At 37.1% G+C, this 20,863-nt stretch overlaps 1 protein-coding gene and 1 long non-coding RNA gene across 4 annotated transcripts in view; one reads left to right on the forward strand and one right to left on the reverse strand.

Moving 5' to 3' along the window:
* Nucleotides 1-20,839, reverse strand: part of PPP3CB (protein phosphatase 3 catalytic subunit beta) — a 52,183-nt gene extending 31,344 nt beyond the window's left edge. For 2 of the 3 annotated variants that reach the window (XM_029931938.1, XM_029931937.1), the window contains exons 1-4: nucleotides 20,755-20,839; nucleotides 5,204-5,404; nucleotides 4,396-4,520; nucleotides 1,795-1,906 (exon numbers count right to left, since the gene is read on the reverse strand). In XM_029931938.1, the coding sequence (XP_029787798.1) occupies nucleotides 1,795-1,906; nucleotides 4,396-4,520; nucleotides 5,204-5,404; nucleotides 20,755-20,839 (523 nt within the window). The remainder of the gene's footprint in view (nucleotides 1-1,794; nucleotides 1,907-4,395; nucleotides 4,521-5,203; nucleotides 5,405-20,754) is intronic. The other variant, XM_029931939.1, reaches the window with a different exon arrangement.
* LOC115285549 overlaps nucleotides 20,568-20,863 on the forward strand; it is a 6,098-nt gene continuing 5,802 nt past the window's right edge. The window contains exon 1 of the long non-coding RNA XR_003905575.1: nucleotides 20,568-20,767. This is a non-coding gene — a long non-coding RNA (uncharacterized LOC115285549). The remainder of the gene's footprint in view (nucleotides 20,768-20,863) is intronic.

Raw genomic sequence — 20,863 nt, forward strand, 5'->3', positions numbered from 1 at the left:
GTGCCTACCTACCTACCTACCTACCTTCTATAATTGACTGCTGAAACCAAGCCAAGAAAATTATAGACACGGATGACAGCCAAGTGGCATCCAGGTGTTGAGAGTGGATAAAGGGGTAATTATAAAAAGGCAGCAAAAAGGAATTTATGGAACAATGAAATTTTTCTTTATCACGACTGTTATGGTAGGCAGTTCTATGTACATGTCAAACTCAAAACTAAACACTACCAAGAGTGATTTTTACTATATACAATTTTTTCTAAAAAGGAAAGCATGAAAATCAATAAAATAAGCAGTGGTATTGGTCTTATGAAGATAAAATATTTGCAGTCTCTAAATTTACTTTGGGATGCAGATCATCATAAAATATTACTTAAAATAAATAAGTTAAATTTCTAAAAACAGCTCAACCCTTTATCTATTTTATAGGCCAGGTAAGGCTACATTAAAATTATACTTAACGCTAAAATAGTTTCAATACTTTGTTTTACTGTAAGAGTCAGTGACTACTTTCTTATTACAGGGAAGCTGACTACATCATCACAACAAAATTCAAGGTCCACCCAATTAAAATAAAAGGAAAAGATATCTTATTCATATATTGGAGACATAGAGAGGTTCCTCTAGTCTACAATGAATGCTTAAAATGGGCAGTGAACCAGGAAGCCAAAATAACAAAAGATAGAAAACCCCACCAAATCCAACTGTTACTTAGTTTTACTGAGATGCCTTTGATCCTTTATATCTTTAAATTCCTGATACTTTACATTTTTGCTGGAATTTTGTTGATTATCTTGAAAGAAAAAAGAGCTCAATTCCTTTTTCCATTTTTAATACTATAACATTCAATTATGAGAAAATCTATATCCAGCAACCAGAGGTTCTAAACTGGTAGTCTGCTAACAGATCTATTTTCCAGCACTGTGATTTAATAAAATTTTTAAATTGATTGCTTTTGGGTGAATGCATGTTCCAGGTCTTATATTTTATTCATTTGTTTATTATTTTTATTAAGTTATTTTTCATAACCTATTCATTTAGGTTACCTACCTCATCATTAAAGTTCTATGACTCTGCCCCCTCTGCCATTACTTACCACTATATTTTTCTTCTTTTACTGAAAGTCTCTAGTAATATGATCTTTACTGGATAATGAGTCTCCATAATTCTGAAATTATTTATACTCTTGGAACTTAACTCTAAGACTTAATATAGTCATGAATATTAACTTAATAAGCACACAGTTAAGAGATGTGAAAAAAGGTCAAATACTGCCCTATATCACATTACTGCTTCTGGCTATTATACATTGCCATTGTCACAATAATTTAAGAGAGAAATGAGGTAAACATTGTAGGTTAAGAATTTCAATCATTAACAGTGTGTTTGAAACAATCTGCAATGATGACAGCATGAGTAATTTAAGAAGCTTCATGAGAGAGCTTCAATATTGGGGGACAAAAGGCTCTACTGCAAGAACAATTTTGTTTCCTTTTGGTTTTTAATCTTCCTGTTAAAAAAAATCACTTAAACATTGAAACTACACACAAAACTCAAAACTGTTTTTAAATATATCTATAAAAGCAAACCTAATAGAAAAATACTGAAATGAAAATGTCTGAATGAAACATCGTCAACCACTAGAGAGCTCTTGACAATCATCCTTAAAGCTTTATGTGTTTGGATACAAAATCTGTTCTTAATGTTGCACTATAAAGTTTCCAAACTCTTACTACCCATATCACTCCAAAAGATTACTGAGAAACTGAAAATATTTCTCATGGCAGTACTCACATTCCTGCTTAAAGGTAAAATATTCAGTAAGATGTCTGCATTCATGATTGCCTCTCAGAAGAAATAATGTGCTTGGGTAAAGAATCTTCAGGACCCATAAATATAAGACACACTGCAAAAGAAAACATTTTGAGTGAGCTTAACTTATATATTTTTGTTTAAGTTGTTTGATCTTTGCTCCTTTTCCTCTAACCCCATTGTCCTTACAGTATTATTCTTTACTATCTTTTTCTCTTCGTCCTTTACTAAAATAAAAACTCCACGAAATCAGGGACTTTGTCATCTTATTCACACTCTCATTCTCCACTCCTAGAAAAGTACCTACCAAATGGCAAAAGAAGTACTTACAATGTGTCAAGCACTAAATATGTAATACCCCTTATTTGTTCCTCAAACAACCCTATGAAGTATGTATTATGATCCCTATTTTATAAACGAGGAGACTGAAGCAAAGAGCTCAAGTAACTGGTCTGAAATCACAAATCTTTTAGGTAAGGGATAGGAATCTGATCTTCTGATCTTAAGCATTATGCCATGCTGCCTTACGAAGGCAATACCCATTTTTTGTGTTTGTTTTGTTGGTTATACTTGTTGCTTTACAGCAGGTAGGTGCTTATTAATCTGAACTGATTCAAAGAAAGTGTAATTTTTAAATAAGAAGAATATTAAAATAAACAGTATAGCAGATGCTTTTCTCTAAATAGATTTATTTATTTATTAAGCTTTTATTTTTAAGCAATATCTACACCCAACATGGGGCTCAAATTCACAACCCTGTGATCAAGAGTCACATGCTCTACTGACTGAGCCAGCCAGGCACCCCTCTAAATAGATTTAACATAAGAAACTCATAGTTTACTTATTTGGTAAAAATAAAAAAGGCAAGACATTTCATGTGGAAATATAATTATACACAAGAAGAAAAACAAACTTTATTTTTAACAAATTAAATATTAAAATCTGTAACTTTTCACACCTTCATTTTATCCACAAAGAAAAAAAGAAATTAAGCCAAGGAAATACTTATTAAACTTTACCTGTCTTTCGCTTAGTTTGATTCTTTTATTATTTTCCTTTTGTAACAGTAAAATATATTAAAAGAGTCAGCTGTAAAACACTCTAATACAAGGACATAAACACCAATATACTTAGTTCCCAATAAGCTTCCTAAAATTGTTCATTTTGTTGTTTTTGTCAAAGCTCCCAATCTTTTTGTTAAGAAGGGCTATTTTCTGATTTCCTTGAAATGGTGGAGGAAGTTTAAGGTGACTGATGAAGAAACTATGAATAAAAGAACAACTCAGGGCAGGGTGGGGGGTGAATCTGGGTAGACAGGGTCCTGAACTCCTTCCTCACTATGAATACTAGTGTACCTCAGAAAGGAGGTTAAAAATACTGGAGAAGGGGATATAAACAACAGGAACCAGCATGGAAATGCACCAGGTAAAGCTTCAATTATCTATTGGGAGAGGTAGTTAAGAGTACAGGCTTGGAATAAGACTGGCTACACTGCTTACTAACAATGTGTCCTTGGGCACAGCCTCAGATTCCTCATCTATAAAATGGATAAAGTAACAGTACTTATTTCATATTGTTGTTGTGAGGATTCAATTAATCAATGTGTGTTAAGTGTTTACAATATGCTTGGAACATAGTAAATGCTCAACAGAAGTATCTATTAGTAAAGCTTTTATCCAACAATTTTACCTCCAAGAATCTGCCCCACAGAAATAATTTAGCAAGTATGCAAAGATATATAAATAACCTGGTTCACTGAAGCATCATTTGTAATGGCAAAAATGTGAGAACACCTAAGGAATTGATGAAATTAATTGTGGTTTATTTAATAGAATATAATGCAGCTATTAGAAATATTATGAACTTATATATACTGACCTGGAAAGACATCACAGTATAGAGATATATGAAAAAAGCAAGTTACAGAACAACATTATAATATGGCCACATTTTTATTTTTAAAAAGAAGAGAGATGCATATATTAGAAAATGAAAATTGTTCCATATTTACCTTATTCTATTTATATAATTAGAGAAATAAAAGGAGCAAAAAACCATGTACTATTAAATAATGGTCAATAGGTCATTTTAATGCCTCTTAAGTTTTTTAAAAGAAATGGATACTTTCAGAATACACAAAAGACTTGGGTCTTAATAGCTATAGAATGTGGGATAGAAACACTACGGCTTAAGCAATAAAAGCATTATAGTATGTTTTATCAGAGAAAATTCAATTAATCTTTTTTCACATGGGGTAATGCCTTCAGGGGCAAGAGGGTAAACAACACTAGCTCCTTTGGGCCACTAGATAACAGAACAATAAAGAATCCTCAGTTTGCACATACTTTCCACTGGGAAAAATGGCAATTATAATTTCATAAATATAGTAATACAAAGAAAAGAGAATAGTTTAAAAGGCAGAAGAGAATAAGTAGTAATTTTACCTAAAAACTTCAGAATATGCAGAGGTATTAAAAAGAACCCAAGATAGGTACTTTAAGGAGCTTATTTTATTAGGAATTAATGGAAATCATCTATTGTAACACTTAAAAGCAAATCAAATGACAGTATTATGATTATTACCTCTATACTAAAATAACCTCTGTCCACATAATCACCAAGAAAAAGGTATCGTGTATTAGCAGGTGATCCTCCTACTTCAAAAAGTTTCATCAGATCAAAAAATTGGCCATGGATGTCACCACACACTGAAACAAGAAGATTATTAGATATGAAAAAAAAACCTCTGAAATAACAAATTTTACTTAAATTCTAATTTCTTTCACATAAGAGATAATGTAAATTCTATCAAGAAAAGTCTCAGAAGGAAGTCAGAGTCTACGAAGAGTCCTAATAGGGATGATGTGTACCCAGGTGTACATGTGCTCAAGATCTAGATCAAGATATAACAAAAATGATGAAATTTGTAGTTAGTGACAAAATATTCACCTAAATTTATAAAGTTCCTCTTCAAGAAGCCAAGCGTATGTTTTAAGATTACAAAATTAAAATGGTAGCAATAAAATCTCCATTCTAACGTAACACTTTCTATTGACTACTATGTTGACATTGAGGTATTTGCCCCTAATAACTGAAAGCAAAGTAAATAAGAATTTGTTGAATCAAATTGGATTATGGCCAACACAACTGATGAAACCTTCACAAAAGCATATTAGACCAACTTCTGCATTCAGTTACTTAGAATCATGCTTATTCACTGAAAACAGGTAAAAATTTTTACAAATTACAAAAAATAATTTGGAAATTCAAGATAATGTCCATGTAATATTAATTTAGTATACCATAGGCTGAAGAATAAGCAGCCCTATAACCAAGCAACTAAATAATGGTATAATTTAAAAAACAATATCCAAAACATAAATAAGTATACCTGTAATTGGAGCCTCTACTTCTATCATGGTTTTCTCTCTCCGAAGAATGGCAGCACCCTCATTGATAATTCTAAGTGCAATTTCTTCATCTACCCGACCTTCTTTTACTAAGTGGTTCTTCAAAACATCAACCCTGGGTATCCCATCCATATCAAATACTTCTTCAGATGTCAAGCGATGTGTTGGGGGAAAAGGTACAGCTGCAATTTTTTTAATTAATAAAAAATAAATCATTATTAATATATTAACATAAAAACTAATTAATGGATCAATAAATAAGAGTAAAACTTGAAAAGCTGGAATTTTTATTTATTTATTGGATAGAGGTGTTAAATTTTTTATAGGTTTTTAAAAAAGAGTAATCAAATTATACTTTTTGTCAATCTATATAAAATAGCATGTTCTTTATTGAGATAAACTGCCTCAAAATTAGAAGTTCTTTCAGGATAAGTAAAACTTTCTTTAAGCCATTACATTTTTTAGCAGAATTCTCAAAACATTATATACTCTTCACCTTAAGGAAGCACAATAAATGTAACTTAATACCACATAAGCCTGAATAGAAAGAAATCCCAAATGTAAGGTGACGTACCATGTTTATAATAAGGAAGTTAAAAACAATGTTTTCTGCTCAACTTGAAAAGAAATTCTCCAGGGGCGCCTGGGTGCTGAGCTGGTTGAGCATTTGACTCTTAATTCTGGCTCACGTCATGATCTCACAGTTCACCCACATCAGGCTCTGCACTGACTACAAAGAGCCTGCTTGGGATTCTCTATTCTCTCTCTCTCTCTCTCAAAAATAAATAAACATTAAAATAACAAAAGAGCTAGGGTCCCCTGGGTAGCTCAAACATTCAACTCTTTATTTCAGCTCAGGTCTTTTTTTTTTATAATTTTTTTTAATGTTTTATTTATTTTTGATACAGACAGAGACAGAGCATGAGAGGGACAGAGAGAGGAGACACAGAACCGGAAGCAGGCTCCAGGCTCTGAGCTAGCTGTCAGCACAGAGCCCGACGCGGGGCTTGAACCCACGAATGTAGGATCTGACCTGAGCCGAAGTCGGAGGCTTAACCGACTGAGCCACCCAGGTGCCCCTCAGTTCAGGTCTTGATCTCACAGTCATGAGATCAAACCCTGCAACAGGCTCTGCACTGACAGCAAGGAGCATACTTGGGATTCTCTGCCTTTTCCTCCCTCTGCCCTTCCCCTACTTGTTCTTTCTTGTTCCCTCTCTCTCTCTCTCAAATAAACATAAAAAAAAGAGAGCTAGTTCCTCTTTAAAAAGAAAAAAAAAAAAAAAGAAAAAGAAACTTTAGGGACTCCTGAATGGCTCAGTTGGTTGGGCATCCAACTTTGGCTCAGGTCATGATCTCACAGTTTGTGAGTTAGGCTTTGGGCTGTCAGAACTGTCTCTCTCCCTCTTGCACTCTGTCTCTGTCTCTCAAAAATAAACAAACATTAAAAAATATTTTTAAAAGACATGTTTAGAGATATAGATAAATATTTATAAAATTTAAATTCATTTAGATGCAAATATAGATTTTTTTTAGTGTTTACTTTTGACAGAGGAGGGGCAGTGGAAGAGGGAGGGAGAGAATCCCAAGCAGGCTCTGTGCTCACAGCACTGAGCCTGATGCAAGGCTCAATCTCACTAACCATGAGTCATGACCTGAGCCCAAATCAAGAGTTGGACACTTAACCGACTGAGTCCCCCAGGTACATCATACATATAGATTTAAAACAGCATTAACAAAAGGTAATTTCAAAAGACTGCTTTTCCTCCTACCTCCTATGTTTTACAAAACATCTCGTTCAGAATCTTTATGCACATCTTTGACCAAATGTATGTAATGTATGCCTTATCACTGGAGGCATTTTTAAGTCCTCTAACACTCTTTTCAAAGATTAATAATCTTCACTTCCATCTAAATGGTTTGATACAAAACTTTTCAAATATACATAAAATGTTATCACTGCAAATTCATCCTAAGCCATAGTTCCCATAAATTAATTACCAACAGCACTCTAAAACTGCTATTTGTTAAACAGAATGGGAAACTAAAAGGTCTATTTTCAACAGTGTCTAGAACAATTCTGAGGTTATACCTAGGAAAAATTACTATGTATCTGTTAAATTTTTTTGATTCCTTTTCACTGACTCAGACAAGTGACCTCATTACACATTCAAAATCAGCCTGAAGTAGTTTTAGACTCTTTACCAAATAGTACTTTGTTTTTTAAAACAAAGGGAGAGAAATTTATAGTAAGAGTCTATATATAGACTCAAATGTAAGGTAGTTCCCTCTTTTCTGAAATAAAAATTGTTTTAGGAAAAACTCACTTTATAGTTGGGCATATATCATATAGTATTTTCTTAATGTGTCAGAGTCATCACTGCAATTATCAATTATTAAACAGAAGCCTGGAAATGTATAGGATCAACTGCTTCTTTGCATTTCAACTTAAACAAAAAACTAAAACAGGAGCCTGGATTAGAATTATGTCAATTGCCTGAGAAAGAGTAATTAATAACCACACTCTATATTACTAGAACAAAAACCAGTAAGAACTCAATACTTTATTTTTTTTTAATGTTTTATTTATTTTTGATACAGAGAAAGTCAGAGCATGAGAGGGGGAGGGGCAGAGACAGAAGGAGACACAGAACTAGAAGCAGGCTCCAGGCTCTGAGCTAGCTGTCAGCACAGAGCCTGACGCGGGGCTCGAACCCACGAATGTGAGATCTGACCTGAGCCGAAGTCGGAGGCTTAACCGACTGAGCCACCCAGGAGCCCCAGAACTCAATACTTTAGAAGTGAGATAAGAACTAAGGCAGAAAAATGTCCATCAACTCTCAAAGACTTTGAAATCACCAACCCCTCTTGCTTTCTTTGATACCTGGTAAAACGAAATTTGAACTTCTTTGTTTTATTAGAACACATTTATTCCCATTACTTTTTACCACATTTAGAACAAAGCATTAAAATACATTTTGTTCCCCCAAATATAGTATGTCCAGAGTCTAATAAAATAAAAATCTCTGTTAAAGTATGTTTTTCTCTAGCCATAGATCAAACAGACCAAACTTGCCCCTAATAAGTAAACTAATGTTTAAGAACTGCAGATTTTGATAACTGATTGTTAAATAAATCACAAGGTACTCTGGGACATTACCAAAATGAAAAGTTTAAATATCTCAAGTACAAATTTCTGAGATTGAGATGGGATCATATTTTTCTCATCAGGACAAGAAAATTTTTTATCACTCTATTCAGGAAAACATACTCTTTAATATGTTGCATTCTAGATTATGTATGCTTTCTAATAATCAACAACAAAATCCCACTAGTGGCTGAATTCTATTCAAAACACAGAACTTCCTAAAAATCCAACTGGGAGACCAGTCCTCTCACCCCCAATTCAACCAGTCACCAGCATTACTACATACTTTCATTTTCATGCATTATGAATGCTCAACTGCAATTCACACTCAAGTATTGCCCCCAAGAGCCAAAATGTCTTTATTCATCGAAAAAACTCCTCATGGGTAAGTCACCTATAGACCTATGCTTTTCTACTTCTTTTTCAACTCAAGGCATACTTTCACATGTCAAGACTAGCTGGGATACATTCTAAGGAATAAATAGAGGTTGAAAGGTAAAGAAATGCCACCATAGGGTGCCTGGGTGGCTCAGTCGGTTAAGCCGCTGACTTTGGCTCAGGTCATGATCTCGCAGTTTGTGAGTTCAAGCCCTACATCAGGCTCTGCGCTGACAGCTCAGAGCCTGGAGCCTGCTTCAGAGTCTGTGTTTCCTTCTCTCTCTGCCCCTCCTCTGCTCACTTTCTGTCTCTCAAAAATAAACAAACATTAAAAAAAAAAAAAAGAAATGCCACCATAGATAAAAGCAGATGAAAACTTTATATCATTGTTCTAACAACACAATGCTGAAAGTAGAAAATGAAGTTTCAGGTACAGAGCCTGCTTTGTGACCTGACCAGGCAAAAGAAAGCCAACCAAGCAGAATTTGGCCTAATAGGGGGTTAATTATTGACCCTGTTGGTCAGAAAGTTAAAAAATTTTTTTTCATCAAAAATATTCTGGGGGATCCTGGGTGGCTCAGTCAGTTGAGCATGTGAGTTGATTTTGGTGCAGGTCAAGATCCCAGGGTCATAGGATAAAGCTTCATATCAGGCTCTGAACTGAGCATGGCGCTTACTTAAGATTCTCTGTCTCTCTGCCCCTCTCCACTTGCGCACTCACTCTCTCTAATTAAAAAAAAAAAAATTCTCAACTACTTTCTTTGGGAATTCCTAAATCATTTTAAAGCATTCCCATCCATTTTTAGGCATTTAAAATTTTTTCTTTTGGGGCACCTGGATGGCTCAATTAGGCCTCCAACTCGATCTCAGCTCAGGTCATGATCTCACCATTCAGTCTGGGAGATCTGTTTGGGAGATTGAGCACAAAGCCCACTCCCTTGCTCTCTGCCCCTCCCCCACTTGTGCACATGCATGTCTCTCGAAATAGATTAAGTAAACTTTTTCTTTTTATTTCTATTTCATCTTTAGCCAATTAATCCTGCTTTTCTAGGATTTTCTTCTAATATATTTTTCCTCCTTATTGTCACACTATTTTTTCCTACTCTTCTATATTTGTGATAGGGAAAAAGCAGAATACAAATGTATGTAAATGTAATGTAAATAGTTAATAACTGAGACGGCTAAAAATGAGGTTTAGCTGGGAAAAACTAAACAACTACAAAATAATCTCAAATCACCAAGTTTCCAACACTAGAAAACTTGATTTATAATATTCATTTTGACCCAACTATTCTGTTGAAAAATTTCCTTTAACTCAAATATTGGCATGAAGCACACACATCTATATAGTAATCAATAACATTCACAAGTTATTTTCATTCAGACTTAATGTATGGTGACTTAAAAAATGTCTAAAGCAAGTTTTAATTTAGGAAGTTGGAAAAACCAGGAATACGTATTGATCAGGGATAGGGGAATAGCACAGATTTACTTTTTCTACTACTGGGTAAGGAATCCTAGAAATTAACTAACTCCTATTCCCCAACTCTAACCAAAGACTACAAATTATTAGTCTCACGAAGCCACCAACACCAACTGGGGTGCCTGCAGCCTATGCCAATTGAACAACTTTACTACAAAGAATCATTTAGAGTCCTGTGCTTCTGATCATTGCCATTATTGGCAACTATCCAAATAAAGTCCCTTCTGTCATCTATGCTTCTGAATTTTTCTCCATATTTCTTTTATACCATGCCATCTTTGGCTGTTCTCCTTCTCAATCCTTTTTTCATTTAGGCCTCCAGAATTCCCATTGTTATAAAAAATGTTTATTTAAGAAAGAGAGAGGCAGAAAGAGAGGGGGACAGAGGATCCAAAGCAGGCTCTGTACTGACAAGCAGACACTGATGCAGGACTCAAACCCGTGAACTGTCAGATCATGACCAGAGCCAAAGTTGGTCACTTAACTGACTGAGCCACCCAGGTGCCCAGTATTTTAAAACTCATTCCTATTCCCCCTACATACACACACACACACACACACACTCTCTCTCTCTCTCTCTAGATCTTCACAGTAATGGTGTCTTCATCTCTTTAGGTTAATTAAATCTTAGTTATCCTGAAGGACACTTTTCAAACACTTTTTTAAAAATGGATGCTGTACATTTTTCCACACTCCACTACTCTCAGCAGAGAAGGCTTTAAGTGTTGCTTTGCATTACACTTATAATTTCATCACTCCACTTAAGAAAAAACTACCTTCTCTTCTGAGATTTATGCCTTCTAGACAGTTTATCCTTGTCCCTGCAATCTACTAAACTTCTAGTCACTTCTCACATGCAACTCTGGCTCCTGGCTTGCAAGCTTTCTCCATGCTAAATCCTATCATCAATGTCCACATAATTATCTATTTAAAACTTAAGAACTGAGAGATTTGAGTTCCACTCCACTTCAACTCCATAGTCTTGGTCATAATTACTGCTCTGCCTCTGAAATCCTGAACTCCAATCTCTCACTCAATGATTAAAACCTATCCTTACAGTGCCACTGCCATTACTCCATCTCTTCTTCAATTATATTAAAAAGCTGGACAACCCTTCCTTATCAACTCCCTTTGGATACCTTTGCTTCTTATAATTTTAAAGTACTCCCTCATTCACCCACTTTTTAAACAACATCCTAAATTGTTTTGCCCTTTTGTTTTAATCTATATATAAGGGAAAACTGCAATTCTTGGATGAATTAGCTTCTAAACTTGGGTGCTAAGTATAAAATCATCAAAATGGCCCCGTGCTACTACAAATTCATCATCCCCAATGTAGTTGGTCATTGGAACTTCTCAGCAATCCTATTAAACATTCTGTCTCCCATACTTTTCAGTAGAAATTTCGAACAGTCCCCTCTTTCTTGAACCCTTCACTCACTTTATCTCTTACTCAGTAAATCAACTTTGTATCTAATTTCAAAGAAAACAGAGGCCTTCAAACCAAATTTCACTTTCCTGCTCCTCTCCACACATCAACACCAGTATGCATCTTTAAATTTCTCCTATCCTTTACTAAACACTATTTGTATCTTGAATCTCACTCCCCCAACCTCTTAACTACAATCAAGTCACCCTCTACACCCTTTCCATGATCCTACTGTTTCCTCTGCCTCTCTACTGGGTCTTTCCTTTAGGAAATTAAACATACTTAAATCTTTATGATCTTGAAAATTCAAAGGGCTAAGTGGCTGGGCACCTGGGTGGCTCAGTCCATTAAGCGCCTGACTTCGGCCCAGGTCATGATCTCATAGTCCCTGGGTTCCAGCCCCATGTCAGGCTTTGTGCTAACAGCTCAGAGCCTAGAGCCTGCTTACGATTCTGTATCTCCCTCTCTTTCTGCCCCTCCCCCACTCATTTTCTGTCTCTCAAAATAAAACATAAAAAAAAGTTTTTTAAATAATAATAACAAAAACTTGCTCAGTCTAGGGGCTCCTGGTGGCTCAGTTGGCTAAGCGTCCGACTTCAGCTCAGGTCATGATCTCATGGTTTGTGGGTTCAGGCCCTGCATCGGACTCTGTGCTGACAGCTCAGAGCCTGGAGCCTGCTTCGGATTCTCTGTCTCCCTCTCCCTCCCCAGCTCATGCTCTGTCTCTCTCTGTCTTTCAAAAATGAATAAATGTTAAAAAAATTATTTTAAAAAAAACAAAAAAACTTGCTCAGTCTAGACCCCTCCCCTAAACTCCAGATCCCCAATAAACTATTAAACATCTCCACTGGGATATTCCATACATATCTCAAACTTCGTATGTCCAAAATTTAGTATATGATTTCCCCCTCTAAACCATTACCCACAGTTACCCATTGAGGATTGTCCTAGAATTCTCTTTATTCCTCACCCTACAGGGCCAATAGGTCCTAAATAATTACCTGAATTGTTTCTGCTCCTTTGGTTCTGAGACACTGAATGAGGACTTTTATTCTAGGAGTACTACAATCTTTCCAATTCTCTCTACTCTACAACACTCAGAATATGCTTTCTAAAATTCAAATCTGAAACTTCTCTTGATTTGAGACTGGCTTTATTATACAAAATCCAAATTCTTCATCTTCATATGGCATGCAAGATCCCCTGTGATCTGAACCTTGCCTACATTTCCAACCCTAATCTTTTGTCACTACCTCACATCCCAGATAACATTATACACTCCAGATACCTTATTTTCATTTTTTAAATTACATTACTTATTTTTAATCTTTATAGTTTTGTATACCCTACTGTTTGGGGGTACACTATTTCCATCTTTTATCTAACCTCTCCTTGTCCCAAAATGTCACTTCAGTGTTTCAATTCTTGAAAATTCTTCCTCATGTTCCCAGACTAGATTAATGGTGTCCCTTCCTTTGTGGTCCTATAGCATAGCATATAATGAAGACCTATATCATGGCACTTACCAATTACACTGTCAGTATGTCTCCTCCACACTCTTATAAACTCTTTGGAAGGGAGGGGGCTATGTCTTTCATCACTACATAGTGATTAGAACATTGTTACCAATGAATGCCTATTAAATTAATGATATAGTTTCTAAAATACTTGTATATCTTGACACTATACAGCAATGACAGTATATTTATACTGCTTTGTTTACAAAGTACATGGGGTGGCTGGGTGGCTCAGTCAGCTTAACGTCTGACTTGGGCTCAGGTCAAGACTTCACGGTCCGTGGGTTCAAGCTCCACGTCGGGCTCTGTTCAGCTGCTAGCTCAGAGCCTGGAGCCTGTGCTTCAGATTCTGTGTCTCCTTCTCTCTCTGCACCTCCCCTGTTCACGCTCTCTCAAAAATAAATAAATGTAAAAAAATAAAAATAAAAAACAGGGGAGCCTGGGTGGCTCAGTTGGTTGGGCGTCCGTCTTGGGCTCAGGTCATGATCTCACGGTTTGTGGGTTCAAGCCCTGCTTTGGGCTCTGTGCTGACAGCTCAGAGCCTGGAGCCTGCTTCAGATTCTGTGTCTCCCTCTCTCTCTGCTCTTCCCCCATTCATGCTGTTTCTCTCTGTCTCAAAAATAAAAAAATAAACATCAAAAAAAATTTTAAACAAAATTACTTTCACATACATAATCCTACATGATTTCCAGAAGCATCCTGGGAGTTTAGTAGAGCAGATTTAATTCCTGTTTCACAAATCGGATAACATGTTCAGAGAAGTTAAATGGCTCTCAGGGTGTTTCAACTAGTAAGGGCAGAATCATGGCTGAAATTGAGGTCAGAACGCTACTCCAGTACAATCTGTCCTATACCAACAAAATGGCAAGTCATCAAAAGTCTTCTCATCATGAAAAGGGCATGACCAACCCAGGTGCTAGGGACAGAAGCATGCACTAGCCTCATCCTCTAAGAAAAGATTCAATAAACCCTATAGGACAGTCTTCAAAACTTCAAAGTATCCCTTAGATTCCTTTAAAACAATTTTTAATGCTTTTTATTTATTTTTGAGAGACAGAGAGAGACAGTTGGAGCAGGGGAGGGTCAGAGAGAGAGGGAGACACAGAATCTGAAACAGGCTCCAGGCTCTGAGCTAGCTGTCAGCACAGAGCCCAACGCGGGGCTCGAACCCACGAACCATGAGATCTGACCTGAGCCGAAGGCGGACACTTAACCGACTGAGCCACCCAGGCGCCCCTCCTTAGATTCCTTTTAGTCTGTGGTGGTTATCTGAATATAGTACCTTTCCCTCAAAATTGGTTCTCTTTCCTGTCTTATTTTTGACATAGTTATCACCATTCTCTATCACTGGGACTTAAAATTTTGGTGTCATTGTTCTCTGTCACGACTCCAAATCTTATTGATTCTTCAAATTCTCTTCATTTTCTTATATATCCATTGCTGCAATGCTAGTTCAAGTTCTTATTATTCTGCATACTAAAAAATCTAATTCCGCTCTACTTTCTCTCCCCCTTGATTGTACAAAGCACTGATAGATTAACCTACTCAAAAATTTTGTGTAGTTTCTTAAGAACTAAAGATAAAGGGGTGGGGTGGAAATAAGGAAGAATAAAAAGCTTGGAACTTATTTCCAAGATCCTTTTCTATTTGACCATTCCCAGTCTTTTACATGTCATTCCAATCTGCCTCCAACTACAATTGTTCAATTTAATCAATCCCTAAAGCAAAATTAGTCTGACCATTGTTTCCTTAAAAAGTTTTGCTCTTTTACCTGTTCCCAAAATAATCTGCCTTCTAATATTACTCAGAACTTGCATTATATCTGGCTTCTCATTCTCTTAAATCATACTTTGGTCATTTTAGACTACTTTGCTCCTGAGATGCTGAATAAGGCGTTTTTATTCCCCTAGAATTACTACAATTTTTTTAAGGTTTTTTTTTTTTTTAAGATTTTTTTGTATTTAAGAGAGTGAGAAAACGGGAGGGACAGAGAGAGGAGGATAGAGATCTGAAGCAGCCTGTGTGCTGACAGCAGCAAGCCCGATGCAAGGCTCAAACTTCCAAACCATGAGACCATGACCTGCGCCAAAGTTGGATGCTTAACCAACTGAGCCACTCAGGCGCCCCCTACCATCTTTCCCATTTTGTCCACTGTACAAACTTGGAATACTCTATCTAAAATTCAATAGTTAATCTTCTGATACTGTAAAATAATTTTTTTAATGTTTATTCATTTTTTGAGAGACAGAGACAGAGCAGGAGCAGGGAAGGAGCAGAGAGAGAGGGAAACACAGAATCTGAAGCAGGCTCTGGGCTCTGAGCTGTCAGCCCAGAGCTTGATGCGGGGTTCAAACTCACAAACTGTGAGATCATGACCTGAGCCAAAGTCAGATGCTTAACCAACTGAGCCACCCAAGTGCCCCAATCTTCCGATACTCTAATTTAACCCTCTCCCCTCCTATTATTTTGTTCTATACAATACTACGTTACCTTTCAAAAACCAAGATACTGGATCATTCTTCTATTTTAAAATCTTTAATAATAATAATGGCTACCATTGGTTGACTATTTATCAAGTGCCAGGCCATGCACTGAGGTACGTACTTTATTTGGACCATCTCCATTAATCCTTCAAAAACCCCATAATAATACTTTATTAACTCTATTTTACAGGTGAGAACACTCAAGCTTGGTGATATTAAGTGTCTTGTCCAGAGCCTGTGTTCTTAATTACCCAAAGGCTATACTGCTTATTAGCTTAAGTTTCAGCTCCTCAAGTTAGTGTACAAAAGACTGTTTCCAACTTCGCCTCCTGCCACCCCTAGCCAAGCACTTTATATACTGTCACACACACATTTTCAAGCTTCCTCCCCATCCCCCACTCCCAAACTCCATGCCTTTCCTTCTGTTTTCCCTACTCCAGTCCTGCCTTCTTTCTAGAAAAATTCTTCTCTGCCTTCAAGGCCCACCTCAAAACATAATCCTCTCATTGATGCTTTTTCTCCAAATAAGAGTCAACTCCTTCTTTACAGTCCAATAGCACTTTGTACAAAATCTGTTATATTATTTCCAATATCTCCCTCACTAGACTGCCAACACTCCAAGAGAATCTTACCTAACTGTATCTAAACCAAGTCTGTCAATGCCTAATAATTATGCTTTGGTACTCAATAAATGTTGCACAATAAAGAGTCCCAATCCTCTGCCTATTTATATCGTACCCTTCCTTCAAGGCCTCTTTCTTCCTATACAAACCCTTGTTAGACCATTCCAGTCCAGAGTCATCACCATCACCATCTCTGCTGAACCCAAACGAGTCACTGGCTCTGTCACTTACCTAGCAATTAATGATCCATCCTTATGACATATATAAGAAACTTTTGACAAATATTTATTTCAAGGACCAAGGGTGTTCTTCTGTTGTCTCCCTACAGCTCTTAACATACAGCAGGCATTTACAGCAAGTATTTAATAAATATTTGCTATTTAATTATTCTGGTGTTCCAAAATTAATTTTACACAAGATATAAGGATGCTCAATTATCTTCAGCTAATTTTATCTCTATGTGTAAATAAACACTTCTATGAAAAAATGAAATGAAGTCATATGGTTGGTATTAAGATAAACCTCATTTAATAAATCAAGATTCTTTTCACCAAACTTTTCCTTGCGATTCTTGCTAATTCATTAAATAGCTCTGGAACCTGAAGCTTTTGCTTTACAACTGAGCAGCTGTCTTTCATCCTTGGCATTTTCCTTCTAAGATGACCGTTACCACAATGTTCTCTCTCTTTCCCTCTATTCCTCCCTCCATCTCTATCTCTGTCTGTCTGTCTCTCTCTCTCACACACACACACACACACACACACACACACACACACACACACAGAATTTTCTCTGTTCCCTTGCTTTCTCTAGGACACATGGTACTAAAGATTTATTTTAGTATGCTTAACAGTTTAATGGGGGTAGAAGGAAAAAGAAAAATCATTTTGAGTTATCTTTTTAGAAGTGTCTGGGTGGCTCAGTCAGTTAAACATCAGACTTCAGTTCAGGTCATGATCTCACGGTTTTTGAGTTCAAGTCCTGCAAAAGGCTTTCTGCTGTCAGCAGCAGAGAGCCTGGTTCTGATCCTCTGTCCTCCTCCCTTTCTGCCCCTCACCTGCTGGTTCTCTCTCTCATACAAAATAAATAAATAATTTTTTTTAAAGTTATCTTTTTGGATAGGTAAGTCCACAAAATAAATTTTGTAAACAAAAATTAAAATTCAAGTTGCTATAAATTATGATGAAATAGAACTAGCAAGAAACACTGGAATAGCCATGTGACTGAAAGATGTATGTGGGTCATCTAAAAATCTGTAATGAAAATAAGCAATCCCAATAAAGCTAAGGTACTAGACAATTCTTGAGCCAAATGACCTAAGATTTATAAGGAAGGCAGCTGGCAACAGAACCTAAATGAATGGTAAGTCTGCTCATCAGAAATAATTTATCAGCTTAAAACACATACACACTTCAGCATTTTGTTCAATCTGAAAGACTTGATCATTTAAGACATAAGGTTAATATAACCTAGGAAATAAAGAAAAAATATTGAATGCAAAAGAAAGTTGAGTCACAATGTGCATATTAAATGAATATGTACACAATATAGACAATGCACTCTAAGTGATAAAAGTGAATTTTTATATCAAGACTAACAGATTTAATAATCTCAAGAGACAGTCAAGTTTTACAAATCTGGACCTCATTTATACAGCATAAAGCACTTACAAGAAGTATTTAAAAATATCTAGAAATAAAAGGTAGCATCTGGACAATTCAGGTCAAGTAAATTGGGGGCAGGGGGAAGAGGGAGAGCAATATACATTAATTCAGGGTTTTATGCTTCAATTACCATACCAATTTTGTTGATGTGTCAGTAAGGCACTTATGCAGATACAATTGGCTATTTTTCCTAGTTTGTTTCTATTTTATTTCCAACTTCTTATTTTAGCTGAAGAACAGAAAAATGCTTAACACAAAATAGTTAAGAGGGCATATTAGCCCAGCTAAACCACTGGGCTATAACAACTTGCAAACAGAAAAATCTGACCTGAGCCAGCAGCAGAGTAGGCTCAGAAATGAATTTGCCTGAACCAACCAGGAAACCTATTCATCCATAATGAGCGATATAATAATTTCAGTAAAAAGCTAATTACATTAATACATGAATCACCTCCAGTATTCCCAGATCTCAAACTTCACATGAAGTGAACTTCAGGCATGTGATCTTAAACACAGAAAGATCTTATATCCCCTTCAAAACCGGCCTACTAAGTAGAAGTGCAACAGCATAAAATTTAGAGATAAGAAGGAAAAGTTTCAGAAAGTAAAACACTACCTGTATTGAATGCGAATGATGATCTCCATAATATTACTACTATGAAATGGTATAGATGCAAAACTAGCACATACGAGACTTCTGAGAAATCTGGATTTTAACAAGTTGAACTAGCACTGTGGTCCTGATTTTCTGGAAAGGGTGTTCTCTATCCTCAAATAAAACATTACAGTACAATTACTGAAAGAAGGCAGGCAAGAAAGAAGCCCAACGATGAAATCTAAAAATGGATTTCTGTATGAAAGGTGAATTTCCCAGTAATTTCTGAGGAAGCCGAAGCTGAGATTCCACGAGCAGTGCAAACTAGTCTGTTTCCACCATCTCGAAACATGTGATCCTTATCAAGCATTCAAATTGCTAACAAATTCCATAAAGAAATCAAAGTTGTCTTTGTGAAGAATATACTACTAAGTACATGAGATCTTATACCCATGAGCTCTATTTATAATTTTATAAATTTATATAATTTTCCATACCAACACAATCTTTTCCTATTTACCTAAATAAATGACTTTTATTCCACACCAATAACCTACAAATACGACTGCTGTGGATTCACAACTCACCCCTAAGGAATATACCTTATGTTTGCAATCTTATTTTTACTGTATTAAAGCAGTACAGGGAAAACATTACCATATGTATGACAAAAAAACAGGAATATTCACAAGCATAAGGATAGCAAAAATTCACTGTTTGGGAATGTGACTGGTTGTCCTTTCTAATAGTAGGGTGAAAAGTGCCCAGGGAAATGAACATACAACACAGATACATAATCAGAAAAAGAAGAGACAGCCCATGTGTCTGTTCCCAACCCCCACAAAACTTAAGATAAATGCCTGGACTACCAGTGTTCTTTCTCTTCATCTCTTTTTATACAGATTTCACAGGACAAGGATTCCATAAACTCTTTATTCAGCTCATTCCAATGACCAGCCCAACTGGATGTACCACTAACTTTTAAAAATTGTCTACACAAGCCTGAATACAAATCAGTGTTATTATTGAGGCTCAAACTGAAAAATTAAAATTAAAAAAACACAAAGGAAAAAGGTATTCTTGTTTTTAAAAATTTTAATGGGAACATACCTGGTGAAATTGCAAAAACTGGACTAACAGTGTTTAAACATTGTGCCAGTATATTTGAGAAGCTGAATGAAAATAAATAAATGAAAGAAGTATCTAACTTTCCAAAACAAACATAATACAATAAAGAAAACTTTTTTCTAAAGTCATGTCAAATTATTGACCAAGCTGCATGGTAAAGAAAAATAAATTTCAAATTGTTTTTCACCTCCACAGCAGTGTCTGAAGTTGATGGGCTCTCCTAGAGGGCATGGAAATCTTAAGCAATAGTCAATTTGTCCTCAGTTTCTCTATTTTAAAATTTTCTACTGACCTGTTGTCAGTAAACATACATATATTCTGCCTACCTGAGAAATATTTAATTTTTTCTGTGAGTGTGTGTTCACAAAGTGAGGGGTAACCCTTTTTGGCCTTTGACCAGGGTTGACGGTTTGCTAAATACATTTTTTCCTATCGACCAGGTTTTTTCCTCTTTATGTTCCTATTTCTCCATCCTTTCTGCACTTAAAACCGGGACCCCCAAATCCTGCCTTGTCTCTTCAACCTTGCCCAATCCCACATGGTTCCCCCAGTTTCCGCGTGGAGTGACACCTGAGGACCAAGCGCGAACCCCGGCGGCCGGCGCTAACTGGGCGCGAATCCGGCGGACGGCTGTCACTGGGGAGCAGGCGTGGGCCAAAGCCGAGGTGATTTCTGACTGCTCATCGCCCGGCCCCGCGTGGCTGAAGGTCTCCGAGCCCCTCGGTCCGCCCAGGCAAGCCAGGCGTGCAGCTGTCGCGGAGCAGGAAGCTAATCGCGGCCCCTGGGCCGCTTTGACAGGCCCAGGAGAAAAAGAAAGGGGCTCACTGCGGCCAGGAGACTCACCCCCACGACTAGGAGACCTCGAGAGCGAAACCCCCGCCTCAGGCCTGAAGGCATGCTGGAGACCACGGAGCCTCAGCTACCGCCTCAGCCCTACCCGACAGGGGCCCGCCCAGGGGCCACTCCCCAAGGGAGGCAGCCAGTCACTCGCCCGCCCTTCCGGGCCCGCTCCAGAGGGGACGGTCTCCCGCCCGCCCTCACACAGCTCCTCAGGCCAGGCCCCCAGGGCTTCGTCCACCTCTCACCTTTGACGACGCGGTCAGCCCCGGGAGGGGGCGGCGGGGGCGGGGGTGGGGGCGGTGCAGCCCGGGCCGGCTCCGGGGCGGCCATGCTGGGCCCGGGGCTCGGCTAGGC

Source organism: Suricata suricatta, chromosome 2 (genome assembly GCF_006229205.1).
Source record: "Suricata suricatta isolate VVHF042 chromosome 2, meerkat_22Aug2017_6uvM2_HiC, whole genome shotgun sequence".
Taxonomy (NCBI): domain Eukaryota; kingdom Metazoa; phylum Chordata; class Mammalia; order Carnivora; family Herpestidae; genus Suricata; species Suricata suricatta.